This window comes from Canis lupus, chromosome 16 (genome assembly GCF_048164855.1).
Source record: "Canis lupus baileyi chromosome 16, mCanLup2.hap1, whole genome shotgun sequence".
Lineage (NCBI taxonomy): Eukaryota > Metazoa > Chordata > Mammalia > Carnivora > Canidae > Canis > Canis lupus.
The window spans coordinates 27361045-27380006 of record NC_132853.1 but is presented as its reverse complement, the minus strand read 5'-3'; the positions used below and the strand labels follow the sequence as shown (position 1 = coordinate 27380006).

Below are 18962 nucleotides of genomic sequence, written 5' to 3'. Positions count from 1 at the left end.
CAGACAGAGAAGCAGGCTCCCCACAGGTAGCCTGATGCAGGACTTGATCCCAGGACCCCAGGATCACAACCTGAGCCAAAGGCAGACAACCACTGGGCCTCCTACGTGTTCCTCAAACTCACCATCCTGAGATCAAGAGTGCCATGCTCTACCATCTGAGCCAGCCACGTGCCCCGATGAGAACTTTTAAGATGTATTCTCTTAGCAACTATTTTTTCTGAGGAGGGGCAGAGAGAGACTTAAGCAGGCTCCATGCCCAGCAAAGAGCCCAATGTGGGGCTCAGTCTCACAACCCTGAGATCATGACCTAAGCCAAAATCAAGAGTCCATCACTCAACTGAGCCACCCAGGCGCCTCTCTTAGCAACTTTGAAATATACAAGACAGTATTAATATGTATAGTCACCATGCTATACCTGAATACTGGAACTTAATACTGGAAATATGGACCTTTTGACCACCTTCACCCATATCTGTACCTCTACCCCCTGGCCCAGCAACCACCACCAGGCTTTTCTCCATTTCTATGACCTAGGTTCTTTTAGATACCACATATAAGTAAGATCATACCTAAATGAGACAATTCTTGATACGGATTTAACACAGAGCCAAACTTACAAAGTAAATTATCTGTATTTATTATTATTTTGTCATTATTTGATATCCCAAGTAAGAACTCATTAAAAATAAATTATCTAATTCCATTTCTATCTTAAAAAAAAAGATTTTTTTAAATTTTTATTTATTTATGATAGTCACACACACAGAGAGAGAGAGAGAGGCAGAGACGTAGGCAGAGGGAGAAGCAGGCTCCATGCACCGGGAGCCCAACGTGGGATTCGATCCCGGGTCTCCAGGATCGCTCCCTGGGCCAAAGGCAGGCGCTAAACCGCTGCGCCACCCAGGGATCCCCGGAAAAAAAAAAGATTTTATTTATTTATTCCTGAGAAACAGAGAGAGAGGCAGACATAGGCAGACAGAGAAGCAGCCTCCTTGCCAGGAGCCCAATGTGGGACTCGATCCCAGGACCCCAGGATCGTGACCTGAACCAAAAGCAGACGCTCAACCACTGAGCCACCCAGGCACCCCTACTCCATTTCTATCTTAAAGCCAAAAGTATTTAAAAATAAAATCTAACCATTCAAAACTCCAATCAACTAAACCAAATATTGAGTTAAGGCTTTCCACATTTCAAGAAAGAATTGTTCAATATTAGAAATTGGAGAAAGTGTTCATTGCAGAAAAATTAGAAAATAGATGAAAATAAAAGATATTGAAAAGTACAGCATAGGAAAGACAGTCAATAATGTTGTAATAGGGACACCTGAGTGGCTCAGTGGTTGAAGTAGTGATCCCGAGGTCCTAAGATAGAGTCTCACATCGGGCTCCTGGAGGAGAGCCTGCCTCTCTCTCTTCCTGTATCTCTGTCTCTCTGTGTCTCTCATGAATAAATAAATATAATCTTTAAAAAAATAATAATGTTGGGGATCCCTGGGTGGCTCAGCGGTTTGGCACCTGCCTTCGGCCGAGGATCAAGTCCCACATCAGGCTCCCTGCATGGAGCCTGCTTCTCCTCTGTCTGTGTCTCTGCCTCTCTATCTGTGTCTCCCATGAATAAATAAATAAAATAAAATTTAAAAATAATGTAATAACTATGGTGACAGATGGTAACTAGTTATTATGGTGAGCATTTCATAAAGTATACAATTTTTTAATCACTATGGTGGACACCTGAAACTAATGTAATGTTGTATGTCAACTCTATTTCAATAAAATAAATTTTAAAAAATAATAAAGAGGGATGTCTGGGTGGCTCAGCGGTTGAGGGTCCGCCTTCAGCTCAGGGTGTGATCCCGGGGCCCTGGATAGAGTCCCACATTGGGCTCCATGCGTGAAGCCTGCTTCTCCCACTGCCTGTGTCTCTGCCTCTCTCTCTCTGTCATGAATAAATAAAATCTTTAAAAATAATAATAAAAAAGAGGACATCTACCACAAAACCTGCATACAGATGTTTGTAGCAGCTTTATTAATAATTTCCAATACTTGAAAGCAACTAAGATGTATTCTAGTAGGCAAATGGGTAAATAAACCATGGTGCATCTAGATAACAGAATATTCTTCAACACTAAAAAGAAATGAGCTATCAAAGCATGAAAAGATAGATAAAACTTAAATGCATATTACTAAGTGAAGAAGCCAACCTGAAAAAGCTATGTACTGTATGAGTCCAACCATAGGATAGTGTGGAAAAGGCAAAAATATGGAGATAGTAAAAAGATGGGTGGTTGCAGGAGGTTGGAGATAATGATGTATTAATGTAGGTTCATAGATTGCAACAAATATACCATTCTACTACAGGATATAGCGATGGGGGGCGGGGAGAATGTGCTCGTGTGTGGAGCAGAGGTTACCGTGGAACTTTCTGCACAACTAAACCTAAAACTTTTTAACCTAAAATAAACCTAAAACTTTAAAAATAAAAGTCTACTGAAATAGAAAACGAAAAAAAAAAAAAAAAAAGAGGAAAAAGAAATAAAAGTGAATAAATTCTAAAACGTTTTAAACATTGTAATATATATTTTAACATTTTGGTATATAGTCTTCCGAGACTGAGAAATTATGTTTTTAAAGCTTGTACTCCATAAACTTTCCAAAACCACTGGCTTGCTTTCCCACTGATGTGAGTGAATGAAATCTTTTATGGAAAGTACACAAGAAAGGAAATCCGTTCGCCTACCTTGCTTTGCCAGATTATCTCTTGAGCTGTGTTTCTCAAACTGTGAACTGTGTACATTAGGATTTAGTTGAAATGCAGGCAGTGATTCAGTAGGTGTAGGTTAGGGCCCGAGATCCTGCATTTCTAAGTAGCTCCCACGTGGACCTGCAGACTACACATTCTGTAGCGAGGTTCCAGAGTTTAAACTGAACCACTATTCTGTTTTTCCAAGAGTTTGACCAGCTTCCTTGGCAGTGTTTTTGCATTCCTTGAACTGCAAACTAGCTGTTTCCAATTGTCTCTTTGATCTCTCAATTCCTACAGTCACCGGCTAAGGAGAAACCTAAACAAGGGGCGGTATCGCCGTAGGGAACCCGCGGAAAATTAGGAGGAGCGGGAGGCGGAACCTAAAGTGAAAGCAACCAGGAACTGAAGAAGCGGAGGAGGGATTTCGAAATTGGACGAAAGCCGGTTGGGTTTTCTGGGCGGACCGGAAAGAGTCTAGAGAAGTCTCTGCACCATGGCGGGTCCTGTCAGCTTGCGAGAGCTTCTAATGGGAGCTTCATCCTGGACCGGCTCTGAAAGTCCGGAGGGAACCCCTACAGAGGGCGGAGGGAGCGTGGCTGGCGGACCGGAGCCTCCTTGGCGAGAGGATGAGATCTGCGTGGTGGGAATCTTCGGCAAGACCGCCCTGCGCCTGAATTCCGAGAAGTTCTCACTAGTGAACACGGTTTGCGACCGACAGGTCTTTCCCCTCTTTCGCCACCAAGATCCTGGGGACACAGGGCCTGGAATCAAGACCGAGGCTGGAGCCGTGGGGGAGGCTGGTGGAGCCGGAGACGCTGGGGCGGGGACCGGGGAGTCGGTTCGGGGAGCTGTAGCGGGCGCTGAAGGTAACCGAACTGAGCCGGGCTCCCAGGACTACAGCCTTCTGCAGGCCTATTACAATCAGGAAAGCAAAGTTCTTTATCTTCTTCTCACTTCCATCTGTGACAATTCGCAGCTTCTGCGGGCTTGTCGTGCCCTTCAGAGCGGGGAAGCTGGAGGTGGCCTCTCGTTACCTCATGCAGAAGCCCACGAGTTCTGGAAGCATCAGGAAAAACTGCAGTGTCTCAGTCTCCTTTACCTTTTCTCCGTCTGCCACATCCTGCTTCTGGTCCATCCCACTTGTTCCTTTGACATCACTTATGATCGAGTATTCAGAGCCCTGGATGGACTGAGACAGAAAGTACTGCCCCTCCTGAAAACGGCCATTAAGGATTGCCCAGTTGGCAAAGACTGGAAGCTAAATTGCCGACCTTGCCCACCTAGACTCCTTTTCCTTTTTCAACTCAATGGAGCCCTCAAGGTGGAACCCCCTCGGAGCCAAGACCCAGCTCATCCAGACAAGCCCAAGAAGCATTCTCCTAAAAGGAGACTGCAGCATGCCCTGGAGGACCAGATCTATAGAATCTTTAGGAAGAGTCGTGTCTTGACTAATCAGAGTATCAATTGCCTCTTTACTGTGCCTGCCAACCAGGCTTTTGTGTACATAGTTCCGGGAAGCCAAGAGGAGGACCCAGTAGGCATGTTGCTGGACCAACTTAGGAGTCATTGTACTGTCAAGGACCCAGAATCTTTGCTGGTGCCTGCACCCCTTTCTGGGCCCAGGCGATACCAGGTGATGAGGCAACATAGCCGACAACAGCTTTCTTTCCACATTGACAGCAGCAGTTCCAGTTCTTCCGGGCAGCTAGTGGATTTCACTCTTCGGGAATTTCTGTGGCAGCATGTGGAGCTAGTCCTAAGCAAGAAAGGTTTTGATGACAGTGTGGGCAGGAACCCACAGCCTTCCCATTTTGAACTTCCCACTTATCAGAAGTGGATCTCAGCAGCTTCAAAACTGTATGAAGTAGCTATTGATGGGAAAGAGGAAGACCCAGGGTCTCCCACTGGGGAGCTAACATCTAAGATTTTAAGCAGTATTAAAGTCTTGGAAGGGTTTTTGGATATTGACACCAAATTCTCAGAAAACCGGTGCCAAAAAGCTTTACCCATGGCCCATAGTGCCTATCAGTCAAATTTGCCTCATAATTACACAATGACTGTCCATAAGAATCAGCTTGCTCAGGCTCTTCGAGTGTACAGTCAACATGCTAGGGGTCCAGCCTTTCACAAATATGCCATGCAGTTACATGAGGACTGCTACAAGTTTTGGAGCAATGGCCATCAGCTCTGTGAGGAGAGGAGTTTAACTGATCAGCACTGTGTACATAAATTTCACTCCTTACCTAAATCAGGTAGCTAAAATTTTCTCAGCATTTTGAAATCAGAATTAAGCTGTGTTTCTATTCTTGTGGGGTTTTTAAATTATTATTTTTGAGTAATCTCTTTGCCCAAAAAGGCACTCAAACTCATAACCCTGAGATCAAGAGTTGCATACATCACTGGTTGAGCCAGCCAGGCAACCCTTTATTTTTGTTTTAAGAGAGGCTGTTCACTATGTATTGATATTTTTTAAAGAGCCCTACAGAAATTCAGTTGCATCAAATTTAAGTTTTCTCTCTTGCTGTAAAAAGAAAATAACAGCTATGACTACTAATTATTTTCTTGTATTTGAAGGATGAACCATAGGAAATTGGTAAATGAAAACTGTTAACATAAAGTTCAGAAATTACATATTCACATTTTTACCTTGGAGTTTTTGTTGAACTAAAAAGAAAATACAATGAAATGCAAGGTCACCATAATGAAAATAAAATTTACTTAGAAAGCCTAAGACTTTAGGTTGAAAATATATATCATTTTATGTATTTTCAGTTGCTTCTTGTGTGTGTGTATTTAGGCAAGGTTTTGTGTTTTTGATGGGTTTTTTTTCCCTTTTCCCTTCCAAAGAACTGTTTGGAAAATTTGGGGGGTTAGATGTATAGAATGTAAAATAAATTTGACTCTGTGTTGTGTGTATGAAATTGTATTTTCCAGGAGAAAAACCAGAGGCCGATAGAAATCCTCCGGTGTTGTATCACAATAGCCGAGCTCGATCTACTGGTGCCTGTAACTGTGGAAGGAAACAAGCACCTCGAGATGATCCCTTTGATATCAAGGCAGCTAACTATGACTTCTATCAGGTAGTCTCTACATTTTTTTCTTCCTCTTTTTCCTCCTCCCACCCCCCCCTTTTTTTTTGTTAACTACAATTTAAGTAAAAATACATATTTTCAGATGCAAAATATGTAGAAAAGTAAATGAGACTGGAATGTGATATATAGATAAGGGAAGGTTCTTTATATATATTTACTTACCCATTCATTGTTAACCTTGCTTTTTAGAGTGAAGAATGTGTTATTTTAAATGAAAAGTTCACAAGTTTGTTTACTTTGTTTTTTTTCCTGTATAGCTTCTGGAAGAAAAATGTTGTGGAAAATTGGATCATATCAATTTCCCAGTATTTGAACCAAGTACTCCAGATCCTGCTCCTGCCAAAAATGAATCTTCTCCTGCCCCTCCAGATGCAGATGCTGATAAACTTAAAGAAAAAGAACCTCAAACCCAAGGAGAGAGCACAAGTCTGAGTTTAGCTTTGAGTTTAGGCCAATCCACAGATAGTTTAGGTACCTATCCAGCTGATCCACAAGCAGGAGGAGATAATCCAGAAGTTCATGGTCAAGGAGAAGTAAAAACTGAGAAGAGACCAAATTTGGTTGATAGACAGGCATCTACAGTTGAGTATCTCCCAGGCATGCTGCATTCAAATTGCCCTAAAGGTCTCCTACCCAAATTCTCCAGCTGGTCATTGGTTAAATTAGGCCCTGCTAAGTCTTATAACTTTCATACAGGTTTAGACCAACAGGGCTTCATTCCAGGAACAAATTATCTTATGCCTTGGGACATTGTCATCAGGACTAGAGCCGAAGATGAAGGAGACTTAGACACAAATTCTTGGCCTGCTCCAAATAAAGCTATTCCTGGAAAGAGAAGTGCAGTTGTAACAGGAAGAGGAAGACGGAGAGATGACATAGCTCGAGCATTTGTGGGCTTTGAATATGAGGACTCTAGAGGTCGAAGGTTTATGTGCTCAGGGCCTGACAAAGTAATGAAAGTAATGGGAAGTGGGCCAAAGGAGTCTGCTTTGAAAGCCCTGAATAGTGATATGCCCTTATATATTCTGTCATCATCTCAGGGTAGAGGGCTAAAACCACATTATGCTCAACTTATGAGGCTTTTTGTTGTAGTTCCCGATGCTCCTTTGCAGATAATACTAATGCCTCAGGTAAGAAATACAGCCTTTTCCATCCTTAAACAAAAATGTTGATGCTTGTTTTGATTGTTTTTTAAAAGTACAATATAATATCAAAATAATTATTTCATTAAACAGGCCTAAAATTTAAATATCTTGTATGTCTAATATTCTAGTTCTTTGAAAATAAATCACGTGTTTACTAGTTTACACCATCAATTTACGTTGTTTAGTTCAAAGGCAGAATTTGAAGTTAAAAATCTGTAGAAAAGCAGGATACTGTTTGAGGCTACATAATGTAATACTGAGTATTCATTAGAGTTAAGAGTATACATTACCTTCTTAATCTTATATGGTCTTTGAACCTATTGCTTGTTTAGGCATTTATCTTTTAGGTGTTTCTTACTGAAAAATGTAAAAATAAGTACATTATCTTTATTTTTCAGGTTCAACAAAATAAGTACATTATCTTTATTTTTCAGGTTCAACCAGGCCCACCACCTTGTCCAGTATTCTACCCAGAAAAACAAGAAATCACTCTTCCACCAGATGGCCTCTGGGTTTTGAGATTTCCTTATGCATATGTAACTGAGAGAGGACCTTGTTTCCCTCCTAAGGAAAATGTGCAGTTAATGAGTTACAAGGTGCTCCGTGGAGTTCTTAAAGCAGTAACCCAATGAGTGTTTTACAGCCAGTTCAATCTTAAAGCTGGTGTTTGGTTTTGGTGTGTATGGGTTTGTTTTTGTTTTGGTATATGTATGCTGTGTTTTCTTGAATCCAAAATGTGTTTTGGTTACAGGAGTTCAGTATTAGGACAGTAGTTGTTCCATTATTTCATGATATTATTGATATTTATTGTAAATGGGCCTACAGTTTGCTAATAAACATTGGTTCTTCTAGAAAAGGGCATAAAATGCCTGGTTGATACCTGTATTTTGTTTCTGTTTCACTGTCCATGATAAAACATGTTTCTATCATAACTGAATGTTCCATAATCATGTTGAGCCAAAACTTTGTTTTGGTTAAAATGATATTTTAGCTGGGATTTTCCTTAAGATGCCACTTCTGAAATTATCTTCAAAATAAGATCATCCAGTGGATTATCTGGTAATGGTATGAGGATGTAATTGCAAAAAAAACCCTATTGTTTGGCTCACAATTCTGGTACCTAAGTTAGACTGTTTTGTTCTTACTATTTTATTCCTGGACTGATGAGATATCATGTTTTATTTTTTTAATTTAATTTTATTTCATTTTTTAAATTTGAGAGATACCATATTTTGAATGAATGCTATCTGAACTAAAACTTTTTTAAAAAAATTTTTTAAAGATTTTTTTTTTTTAAGATTTTATTTATTGATTCATGAGAGACACAGAGAGAGAGGCAGAGACATAGGCAGAGGGAGAAGCAGGTTCCCTACAGGGAGCCTGATGTGGGACTCGATCCCAGGACCCTGGGATCATGACCTGAGCCATAGGCAGATGCTCAACCCCTGAGCCACCTGGGTGCCCCTATTTTTAAGTAATCTCTATACCCAACGTGGGACTCCAATTCTGGAAATTAACCTATGTTCTTGCATCCCATCCTTATTTTTCATCCTTTTTAATTTTTCATTCCTTGTATATCATTTTTTAACAATCACTGTTAACTTTTTGTACTAAGCATGGTTCTTAGTTTGTTTTATCAAGTATTGCACTGCATTTGGAAAATACAACTAGATTGCTCTGTAGGACATATATTAATAGTTGATTGTTTTTTTCCTTTTAAAGACTAACTTATTGGGATCCCTGGGTGGCGCAGCGGTTTGGCGCCTGCCTTTGGCCCAGGGCGCGATCCTGGAGACCTGGGATCGAATCCCACATCAGGCTCCTGGTGCATGGAGCCTGCTTCTCCCTCTGCCTATGTCTCTGCCTCTCTCTCTCTCTCTCTCCGTGACTATCATAAATAAATAAAAAATTAAAAAAATAATAAAAAAAATAAAATAAAGACTAACTTATTTATTTTAGGGAGGTGGTAGGGGCAGAGGGAGCCTGAGAAGGAGAGCAGACTGTTTAGGGTTTTTAAAAAAGATTTATTTATTTATTTTAGGGAGAGGAGGAAGGGGCAGAGGGAGTCAGAGAGGAAGACAAGCTGACTCCTTGCTGAGCCCAGAGCTTGATTTGGGGCTTGATCTTATGACCCTGAGATTGTGTTCTGAGCTGAAACTAAGAGCCGACCACTGGCCACTTAACTGGCTGAGATACTTAGGTACCCTTGTTTTGCTTTGTTAATAGCCTATAAGACTTGAATAAGGGTTGGGTAAACCCTTATTACAACCCTTGTTACAAGTTAAAGGAACTGTAACAAAGTAGTTTGTAAGAACAGATAAGGTGTTGAAAGAGAAAACTTGTGACTTTTTTTTGTTTCTTTTTTGATGTCATTCTTACATGGAACAATTTTACATTCCTGCTAAAATGAGAAAGTGATTTTCCTTCATTACTTTTATTGACAGAAGCCATCCTAATTTGAACTTCTGTAGTTTTCAAATACAAAGTTTTACGCTATTTGTATTTATAGCCTGCTTAAAAGACAATTGCAGAACTTCATGTTTTTATTCATAAATTGGTTTATAGAGTGTTGCATTGGAGAAATATGGACTATACAATTTGTATTGCTTACTGCCTTTCACATCAGTAATATAAACCTTATTCAGCCAATTTCAAAAGTGATTTTATTAAAGAAGTTATATTTGTTCTGTAGCAGCACTTGCATTGCCTTTGCTTAGCAAATGCTTCTCTTTTTGTTGAGATATAGGCAGATGATTCAAAATGATTTTTTTTAAAGAATCACTAGGTCAGAAGGGACTTCACAGGATATCCTTTAGTCTGTTGGTAAGTCTGTTGTAACTATGAAAAGTTGTATAGAATTTTAGGAAGTGAATTATATCTTATTCAAGGAGTGCTTATTATTTAAAGGACTAATATGATAAATCTTTCTGTCATGTAAATTACATTATTCTGATTTTTTAAAATGGCTTCACATGTTGGTTTAAAGTCATGTTGCCCTATACTACTTAAACAGGGAATCTGTATCTTAGTAGAAAAACAAACAAACAAAATCTTCCAAGAAACAGTTAAACAAAGAAAGTAGGAAAATGGGGCTGGGAAATACTGATTCACAAAAATAATAGCTACCCTTTATTGAATAGCATAGGATAATAATAGCTATTTCATGAATGTCCACTTGTTATGTACTTTACTAAACATTTTGGATACATTGCCTCAAATCTTCAAAACATTTCAAGATAAATCTATTTTGTAGATCAAGAAATTAAAGTTTCAAGTGGTTAAATTATTTGTCCAAGGCTGCATAGAGAGGGAATAGCAAAGTCGTAATTTAAATTGAGTACTCTGATTTTATTTTATTTTTTTAAAGATTTATTTATTTATTTATGATAGACATAGAGAGAGAGAGAGGCAGAGACACAGGGGGAGGGAGAAGCAAGCTCCATGCCGGGAGCCCGACGCTGGACTCAATCCGGGGACTCGATCCCGGGACTCCAGGATCACGTCCTGGGCCAAAGGCAGGCGCCAAACCACTGAGCCACCCAGGGATCCCCTAGTACTCTGATTTTAAAGCTGTACTCTTCCTATGTCCTGCCTTCTTAAAAAATATAAAATTGAAAATTGCATGTCAGTTCCTTCAACTGCGTATTTGACTCTGATCTAAAACATGTGAATGGGTGAGTTTTTAATGTCAGAAAAATTGGGCATGATACCCCAAAAAGTATTAGTTTCTTTTAAGTCTTAGTTTCTTAATTGTTTCCAAACTGTATTGAATCTTTATATTATACCATCTCTCATTCCAGATTTTCTCCGGTGTAAAATAATACTATCATAGATTGAAGCCAAAAAAAAAAAAAAAAGATTCTATTTGCTTAAGAAACCTGGACAAGTCAGCAAGTCAGGTGGCTCAGTCCATTGAGCATACAAACTCTTGGTTTTGGCTCAGGTCATGAACTGATGGGTTGTTAGGATCCAGCCCCAGGTCAGGCTCTGTGGTTGTCAGGGAGAGTTGGCTTGAGGATTTTTCCTCTGTCCATACCCTCTCCTACTCACTGTCTCTCTCAAATAAATAAATCTTTTAAAAAAAGAAAAAGAAACCTGGATAATTTACTTAATTCTTGAATATTATTTTCTCTAAAATGGCAATGGTTAAGTAAATGAATGAATAAATTAATAAAATAGTAATGATAATCGCTATTTATCACAAAGGGTGTTTGTAAGGAGTAAAGGAGTATATATATAGGGGCACCTGGGTGGCTCAGTTAGTTAAGCATTTGCCTTTGGCTCAGGTCATGATCCCAGGGTTCTAGGATGGAGCCCCATGTTGGGCTCCCTGCTTAGCCGAGAGCCTGCTTTTCCCTCTCCCTCCAACCTGCTGCTCCCTCCTGCTTGTGCTCTCTCTCTCTCTCTCACTATCAAATAATTAAAATCTTTTTTAAAAAGTATATATATAAAGCTCCTAACAGACACATAAATAAGTTATTGAGAATAATTACAATTTATCTTGAATTTTCTTATTTATTTTACCTTTAAGGTATCCCATAAGTCTAATAGTTTTGGAGATGGTGAATAAATTTTGGTTTTAGTCCTATCTTTTATAATCAGGTAAACAGTACCTAGTATATGCAAAATCCTGTGGTAAATAAAACACCATGACATGTAGCTGTTTTATAGACTTGAATTTGTACCTTTCCTCTTGTATCTTGGGTCTTTTAAACCTGATTTAATTTTTGTTAGTTTGTTTATGCTTCAGATATGATAGCCTCTTAAATCCTTTGGCCATTTCTGTCTCCTTTCTGTCTCCTACAAGTTTGTGCCTGTCCTAAGATGCAGCAAACAGAATTGTACTCAGTTTTTGGAATGCTGCACAGTTGTGCACAGAGGCCAGCTAGTAGTTTATGTTTAATTTTCAATACTCTGAATTATTTTTATTGGCCTAAGTTGGCACAGCAGCTCACTGGTTTAGTGTTTTAAGGAACCAATTTACTGCATTTCCAAATATTGGATACCATCTAAAGCTTTAGTTTATTGGTCTTGTAAAATGAGGATAATAACTCTCTTATCTACCTCAAAAGATAACCTTGGTTCAAACTCTTAGTCTTGTTAATTGAAGTCCTTTACAAACTCTTATAAATAGAAGGGATACTTATTATTCTTTGTCTGTTTGTAACAGAACTTAGATCCTATCATATTCTAAATACAATGTAACTATTTTCCCCAAATCTTTCCATGCTAAAAATAGTCCTGCCCGTAGATATAGCAATAGAAATAATTTTCTTTCTTTCTTTCTTTCTTTCTTTCTTTCTTTCTTTCTTTCTTTCTTTCTTTCTTTCTTTCTTCCTTCCTTCCTTCCTTCCTTCCTTCCTTCCTTCCTTCCTTCCTTCCTTCCTTCCTTTCTTTCTTTCTTTCTTTCTTTCTTTCTTTCTTCTCTTTCTTTCCTTCCTCCCTCCCTCCCTCCCTCCCTTCCTTCCTTCCTTCCTTCCTTCCTTCCTTCCTTCCTTTCTTGCTTTCTTGCTTTCTTGCTTTCTTTAGATTTATTTATTTATTTGAGAGAGAGTACATGTGTGGCAGGTGGGGTAGAGGGAGAGAATCTTCAAGCAGACTCTTCACTGAGTGCGGAGCCTATTTCTGGGCTCCATGCAGGACTTGATTCCACAACCCATGAGATCATGACTTGAGCCAAAACCAAGAGTTGGAAGCTCAACCAACTAAGCCACCCAGGTGCCCCTAGAAATCATTTTCTATTTGAATAGAAATAAGACAAATTTCTAAAGTATAAATTATATATTGTGGTTCCCTTTTATTACACTCTTCTTAGAGGACTGTCTTATAACAGTTGATTATTACTTCCTTTCTCCTACTGAGTTATATGTACTTGAATTTCCAGTGATTTTTATTTTTGATTTTATCCTAGGTGTTTTCTCAATATAAATATGAGTACCCAGTTTAGAATCCCACTTAAAATCCCATTGTTTTTGTTTTTGAACATACCTGTGTTGTTTTTGTAAAACCAGTGTGTAGTCACTATATCTGTTATTAAGAATTTGTTTTGGTGGAGGGGTGCCTTGGTAGTACAGTCTGTCAAGCGGCTGACTTGGTTTCAGTTCAGGTTGTGATTTCAGGGTCCTGGGATCTAGCCCTGAGTAGTGTTCTGCACTCAGAGTGCTTAGGTTTCTCTCTTTTCCCCCTCCCTCTGACCCTACCCTTGTTCACTTGCATCCAAGCACTTTCTCAAATAAATTAATCTTAAAAACTTTTTTAAGATAAATTACCTGATAATCCACTGCTTTCCCAATACTCTGCTTGCAACATTTTAGTGAATATCCTTCTAGACATCTCTATGCATATATACACATGAAGATATGTTCTCAATTTTACATAATTGCAATCATAGAATACAAGAATATGAAAATACACTTGTTTTATACTGTACTTTTTATTCCCTCAACATGTAGTAGACATTTTTCCTGTCAGTAAACAGAAGTCTGTTATTAATGGCTGCATCATTTTCCCGTATGATTTACACAGTCTTTGTTTGATATTTAGGTTCTTTCCAATTTAGGGCTCCTACAATGATGAAACACCATGATATATACATATGTCTTTTTTTTTTTTAAGAATTTTTTAAAAGATTTAAAAAATTTATCTGAGACAGCGAACACAAGCAGGGGTAGGGGCCAAGGGAAAGGGACAGATAGACTCCGTACTGAGTGCGAAGCCCTATATGGGGCTTGATCCCATGACCCTGAGATCATGACCTGAGCCCAAGTCAGACGTTTAGCCAACTGAGACACCTAGGTTCCGCACATACATATATGTCTTTTATTAATACTTGTGAAGTTTTCTTTGCAGGATAAACTGTTAGACTTTGGATTGACAGGACAAGGGATATATGCATTTTGTGTTTTGATACATATTGCTAAATTGCCCTACAGAAAGTTGAACCATGCTCTAGCCTAGTATCAGATTCCCATTATCATAGTTGGGAATCCTGATGGCAGTCCAATCCAATCAGCACTAGTTTTCTTATTTCGAATAGTATCTCAATTTAATTTGTGAGTTCCTTCAGAACTCTTGGGTAAATATTTTCTGATCCCAATGATATATGTTCCTAGGCAATTGCATCTGTTATTAGAGCACCTATGATTTGGGCAATGCAATTGTGGATGGGATTTAAATGACAGCCTAAGGAATCATTAATCTTTTATTTTTTAGAAGATCAATACTATCTTCTCCAACCAACACCTTGAACTGAATTGAGATTGGTGACTTGGTTATAACATCAGCTACTAGCTTAGTGGTCTTGGGTAAACTACTTAACTTCTACAGACATCAGTTTTTTTTCTTTTTTTTTTTAATTTTTTTTAATTTTTTATTTATTTATGATAGTCACAGAGAGAGAGAGAGAGAGAGGCAGAGACACAGGCAGAGGGAGAAGCAGGCTCCATGCACCGGGAGCCCGATGTGGGACTCGATCCCGGGTCTCCGGGATCACGCCCTGGGCCAAAGGCAGGCGCCAAACCGCTGTGCCACCCAGGGATCCCCAGTTTTTTTTCTTTACAGTGAAACAAGCCAGTGATTTCTGATACACTTTCTTTTTAACATTTTTCCCCTATGATACTTGATTGTACTAAGTTCCATTCTTGGTTTAAATAATGTCTTATTAACTTTGGTGACTCTTGTAAATTTGACTCCATCCTGGAAGACATCTCTGGTCATATTGGTATAATTTAAAAAAAAAATGATTTTCTATTATCATTGCTTGCCTATTCTTTCATTAGTTTTAATTTTCTTGGGCCTCCAATAAGGTATATGTGGTCCTGCTTGGTTATTTGTATTCATAATTGTGTATACTTTTCCCAAATTTGTTGCTGATATTTTAGAGAAAAAAATTTTTTTAAAGATTTATTTATTGAGAGACACAAAGAGAGAGAGGCAGAGACATAGGCCAAGGGAGAAACAGGCTCCCTGCTGAGTAGGGAGCCCAATGTGGAACTTGATCTGGATCCCAGAGTTCTGGGATCACACCCTGAGTCAAAGGCAAATGCTCAACCACTGAGCCACCCAGGTGGCCTAAGAAAAATATTTTAACTTCTGACAAAATGCTTTACTTATATAGGATATTTTTAATGCTTTCATTTTACTTCATTAGATCCTCAAAATGCCCCCATGAAATTAGTTACTATTATCTTCATTTTATAGAATGTAGAAACTGAGGCTTAAACTAAATAATATGCCCAGTCACTTAGGTTGTAAATGGCCTATGTCTATGGGTTCGAAGTTCAGAACTCTATCTACTAAACCAGATACCTCTATATAGGAGGGTTAAATATTCTTAGTTACATAGATTCCGCCCCCCCAGGTGATATTTAGCATATGCATGTGTGTATTCCAATCATAAATAGTAGTCATTGAATTTAGAGAAAAGTTGCTATCAGGTTAGATTTTGGTAAAGGGAAGCAGAATCATGCATATCAGCTGATCTATAGGATATGATCTGACAGCCCTAAACAGATACTTTCCTTAATTCCTAATAAGGCAATATTCTTCAACTTATGAGTTGCTTTAAAATGTTTTGATTAGGGCAGCCTGGGTGGCTCAGCGGTTTAGTGCCACCTTCATCCCAGGGTGTGATCCTGGAGATCCAGGATCGAGTCCTACATCAGGCTCCTTGCATGCAGCCTGCTTCTCCCTCTGCCTGTGTCTCTGCCTCTCTCTCTCTCTCTCTCTCATAAATAAATAAATAAAATCTTTTAAAAAATGTTTTGGTTAAGGGATGCCTGAATGGCGCAGTGGTTGAGCATCTGCCTTTGGCTCACATCGTGAACCCAGGGTCCTAGGATCAAGTCCCCCATCAGGGTCCTCACAGGGAGCCTGCTTCTCCCTCTGCCTCTTTCTCTGTGTCTCTAATGAATAAATAAAAATTTAAAAATATTTTAGTTTAATAAATGTCATATTTGGAATTTTTATTCTTAGAGCTTTTTTCTATAAAGGATTTACCATTTCTTTGGGTATTTTGATACTAGATCAAGAAATAGACTTACTATGGTGGTAAATTGATGCAAAAGTCTTTTTCGGCTACCTTTTATTTTAAAGATTTTATTTGTTTTTATTTTAGAGAGAGAGCACACAAGCAGGGGGAGGAGCAGAAGGAGAGACAAGGAGGGGAAAGAATCCCAAGTGCTGGGCTCTGTTCCACTCCCCTGAGATCATGACCTGAGCTAAAACTAAGAGTCTGACATTCAGTGGACCCAGGAGCCCCTTTTACAGCTACTTTTTAAATTTTAATGTAGGCCACTGTTTTCTAGAATCTTCTAAATTTGCAAGGACTTCAACTATCTCTATTTTTGACCTCAAACTTTCTAATTAAGTCCTTCTTCCAGCTTATCTCTTAACTCAGGCAAAAGATCCTGCAGGCAAAGCATAACCCAATGGGAACTGAAACTACTCCCTCAAGCAATAAGGACTGCCCTGAGCCAGCAATGCCCCACCCATGATTTACTCTAAGATAGTGATCAGCTTGACTTTCACTGCCCTCCTCCTAAATGTAGCCACCTTTGTCCCATATTTTCTTTTTATAAACCTGGAAGTATGGATGAAAGGAAAACTAGTTGGGTCTTCTGGGATTCAGTTTCCTATCTAAGACTTTTCAGTAATAACCTATAACCTTGCGAATGTTTTCTTATTTTAAGTAGACTTGCAAGTCAACAAATATATCTTGACTGCCTATCCTGTATAAAGCGTGGGGATTGCATTATCACAGTGGAATGAGAGAAGAATGCCTCAAATTTTGGCTGATAAATTAGGACCCCTTATGGTATGTGTAACGATAGGGAAAACTCCATTTTCATCAAATGGATGAGTTTACTATTTGTTTTAGCAAGCTTTAACTACTCCATTAGTAACAGTTCTTTGCAACTTGCTAGAGTCAGGGCTAAGATGTGCCCTGGAATCTTTTTTTTTAAGATTTTATTTATTCATGAAAGAGAGGCAGAGACCAAGGCAGAGGGAGAGGCAGGCTCCCTGCAGGGAGCCTCATGCGGACTGGATCCTAGGGGCCCTGGGATCCCGACCTGAGCCAAAGGCAGACCATCAACCACTGAGCCACTCAGGGACCCTGGAATCTCCTTTTTTGATGAGGATTTTCTAATTGTCAGGCCTTCCCTGAAGGCTATCTTGGAGCAGCCTTTTCTGCCTGAGTGATGGCGAAAACACTGGCAGGTTTCCAAGCTTTCGCCTGTTTGGAGATTTTCAGAGAAGCTGCGGGTTCTACCCCAGAGCTAGATGACAAATGCTCACTACCGGACCTCTGCAGGTTCCTACCCAGCAGCCAGAGCGCGCCTGCGTACCGCAGCTCCTTTGTTGCTCAGACGCCTGGGGTCTGCTGCGCCTGCGTGGAGGGCTGGCGCCTACAAGTGCGCTGCACCGCTGGCACCGGCTGGGGGCGAGCAGACCTCGAGCAGCTGCAGCTGCCGCCGCCGCCGCCGCAGCCGCCGCAGCCGTTGCGACCGCCGCAGCGGAGTTCAGAGGGCCCGGAGGTGGGAGACTTCCCACACGGTGGCTGAGATGTCGTCCACCGCGGCTTTTTACCTTCTCTCCACCCTGGGAGGGTACTTGGTGACTTCATTCTTGTTGCTCAAATACCCAACCTTGTTGCACCCGAGAAAGAAGCAGCGATTCCTCAGTAAACACATCTCTCACCGCGGAGGTGAGAGGGGGGTCCCCAGATCTCGTTGGCGGAGGTGGGGGAGGCTTCCCCCTCCAACTAGAGCTGAGCGCCCTTTAGAGCTCCGCAAAAGGCTGGCGGGTGGAAATGCTTGAGAGTTTGAGGAAGAATGGGGTGTGCGAAAGAGGGCTCCCTGGAGGTGAAGGCGATGTGAAGGGGAGGTCTCTTGAAGGGAGGAGGTAAGGGATCTTGAGACCGAGCCATGGTGGGGGGAATCTCTCAAGTGCAGCGGTGTCAGAGGTTCTCTGAAGGAGGGTGTGAGAATTAAGGGTAGATGGAGCGTTTCTCGGCAGATGGAAGGATGATTGCAAGGGGGGTGGGGGGGGAGCGCCGAGCAGAGCCAGGGTACCCCGCCGGGGAACCGGAACCGACTGTCCGGAGTGGAGCCGGTGGCTGAGCTTGTAGGAAGATCTGGGGCGACGAGCTTCGAGGGTTGAGGAACTGCGTGAACCTGGAGCGTGATGCAGCCTGGTTGTCTGCAGTCCCTGGGGGCTGGCGCCCCACCCCCAGCCTCCCCTTCTGAGCACTGATGATTAAGAGGAGATGGAAACCTAGTCCCTGACTTGGGGACACTTCCCAAGGTCACAATTAGAGCTTAGGTGGGACTGGGACAGAAATTAGAGCGTTCTCGTTCCCAAGGGAGCAAACCTTACACCTGCTTTGGTTTTTTTTTTTTTTTAGCCCCACCCAGCACCTGAGCAATGACACCTGGGTTTCCTAAAGACAAAAAGATGATGTAGTTTATGACAGGACTATATTGTTTAAAGAAAACAAAGAAGGTGTTTCTTGGGAAAGTATCTTACTAAAAGGAGCCTAGATAGTCCATCCTGTAATTTCCCAAACAGCAGACCAAATCTTTGCCTCTTCATATCGCAAAATAATGAGTCTTTATTTCAAGTATGATGTGTAAAATGTTGTGAAATCTGATTTAGTCGATCAATTTTAACTGTTCTTTAGAGGTGAATGTTAAATTAGGTTAAAACTGCTTGGAATTTACAGGCCAATCCTTGAAATGGATTTAGTACTGTATTTTCTAACAAGAATTGGCCAGGAATACAGTTTTAAATATGACAGAAATACTTTGGCATTCTTCTGTATAACCTGTACAATTTTATGTTAAGCATAGTTCTGAAGAGTGACTTCAATAGTTATGCTAGTCCCTCTACTCATGAAAAGCATCAAGGGGTCACCAGCTAAATGCCCTGTTATTGCTTATTTGGTTTAATTAGATACATAGTTAAAGCGTAGGATGACATGACT

At 40.3% G+C, this 18962-nt stretch overlaps 2 protein-coding genes and 1 long non-coding RNA gene across 6 annotated transcripts in view; 2 read left to right on the top strand and 1 right to left on the bottom strand.

Annotated features, from left to right (window-relative positions):
• LOC140606417 (uncharacterized) overlaps positions 1-3720 on the bottom strand; it is a 29846-nt gene extending 26126 nt beyond the window's left edge. The window contains exon 1 of the long non-coding RNA XR_012008731.1: positions 2737-3720. This is a non-coding gene — a long non-coding RNA (uncharacterized lncRNA). The remainder of the gene's footprint in view (positions 1-2736) is intronic.
• On the top strand, positions 3183-7845 carry SMG8 (SMG8 nonsense mediated mRNA decay factor). Its single transcript, XM_072779770.1, has 4 exons — positions 3183-4994; positions 5677-5822; positions 6092-6964; positions 7414-7845. The coding sequence occupies exons 1-4, from the start codon at positions 3236-3238 to the stop codon at positions 7609-7611; spliced, it is 2976 nt and encodes a 991-aa protein (XP_072635871.1). The 5' UTR covers positions 3183-3235; the 3' UTR covers positions 7612-7845.
• Positions 7846-17429: 9584 nt separating this feature from the next.
• Positions 17430-18962, top strand: part of GDPD1 (glycerophosphodiester phosphodiesterase domain containing 1) — a 53782-nt gene continuing 52249 nt past the window's right edge. For 2 of the 4 annotated variants that reach the window (XR_012008729.1, XM_072779749.1), the window contains exon 1: positions 17433-17684. Coding sequence is in view for 2 of the 4 variants with exons in the window: in XM_072779749.1 (XP_072635850.1) it covers positions 17543-17684 (142 nt within the window). In the remaining 2 variants the exon portion in view is untranslated. Of the gene's footprint in view, positions 17685-17779; positions 17882-18962 lie in introns of those variants that run through there. The other 2 variants (XM_072779748.1, XM_072779750.1) reach the window with 2 other exon arrangements.

Bases quoted from the DNA above. Each gene is read 5' to 3' on its own strand.
- SMG8 (XM_072779770.1), top strand. From the start codon at position 3,236: ATGGCGGGTCCTGTCAGCTTGCGAGAGCTTCTAATGGGAGCTTCATCC. The intron at 4,995-5,676 runs GTAGCTAAAATT...TGTATTTTCCAG, and splicing joins TCACTCCTTACCTAAATCAG to GAGAAAAACCAGAGGCCGAT. The intron at 6,965-7,413 runs GTAAGAAATACA...TTTATTTTTCAG, and splicing joins AGATAATACTAATGCCTCAG to GTTCAACCAGGCCCACCACC.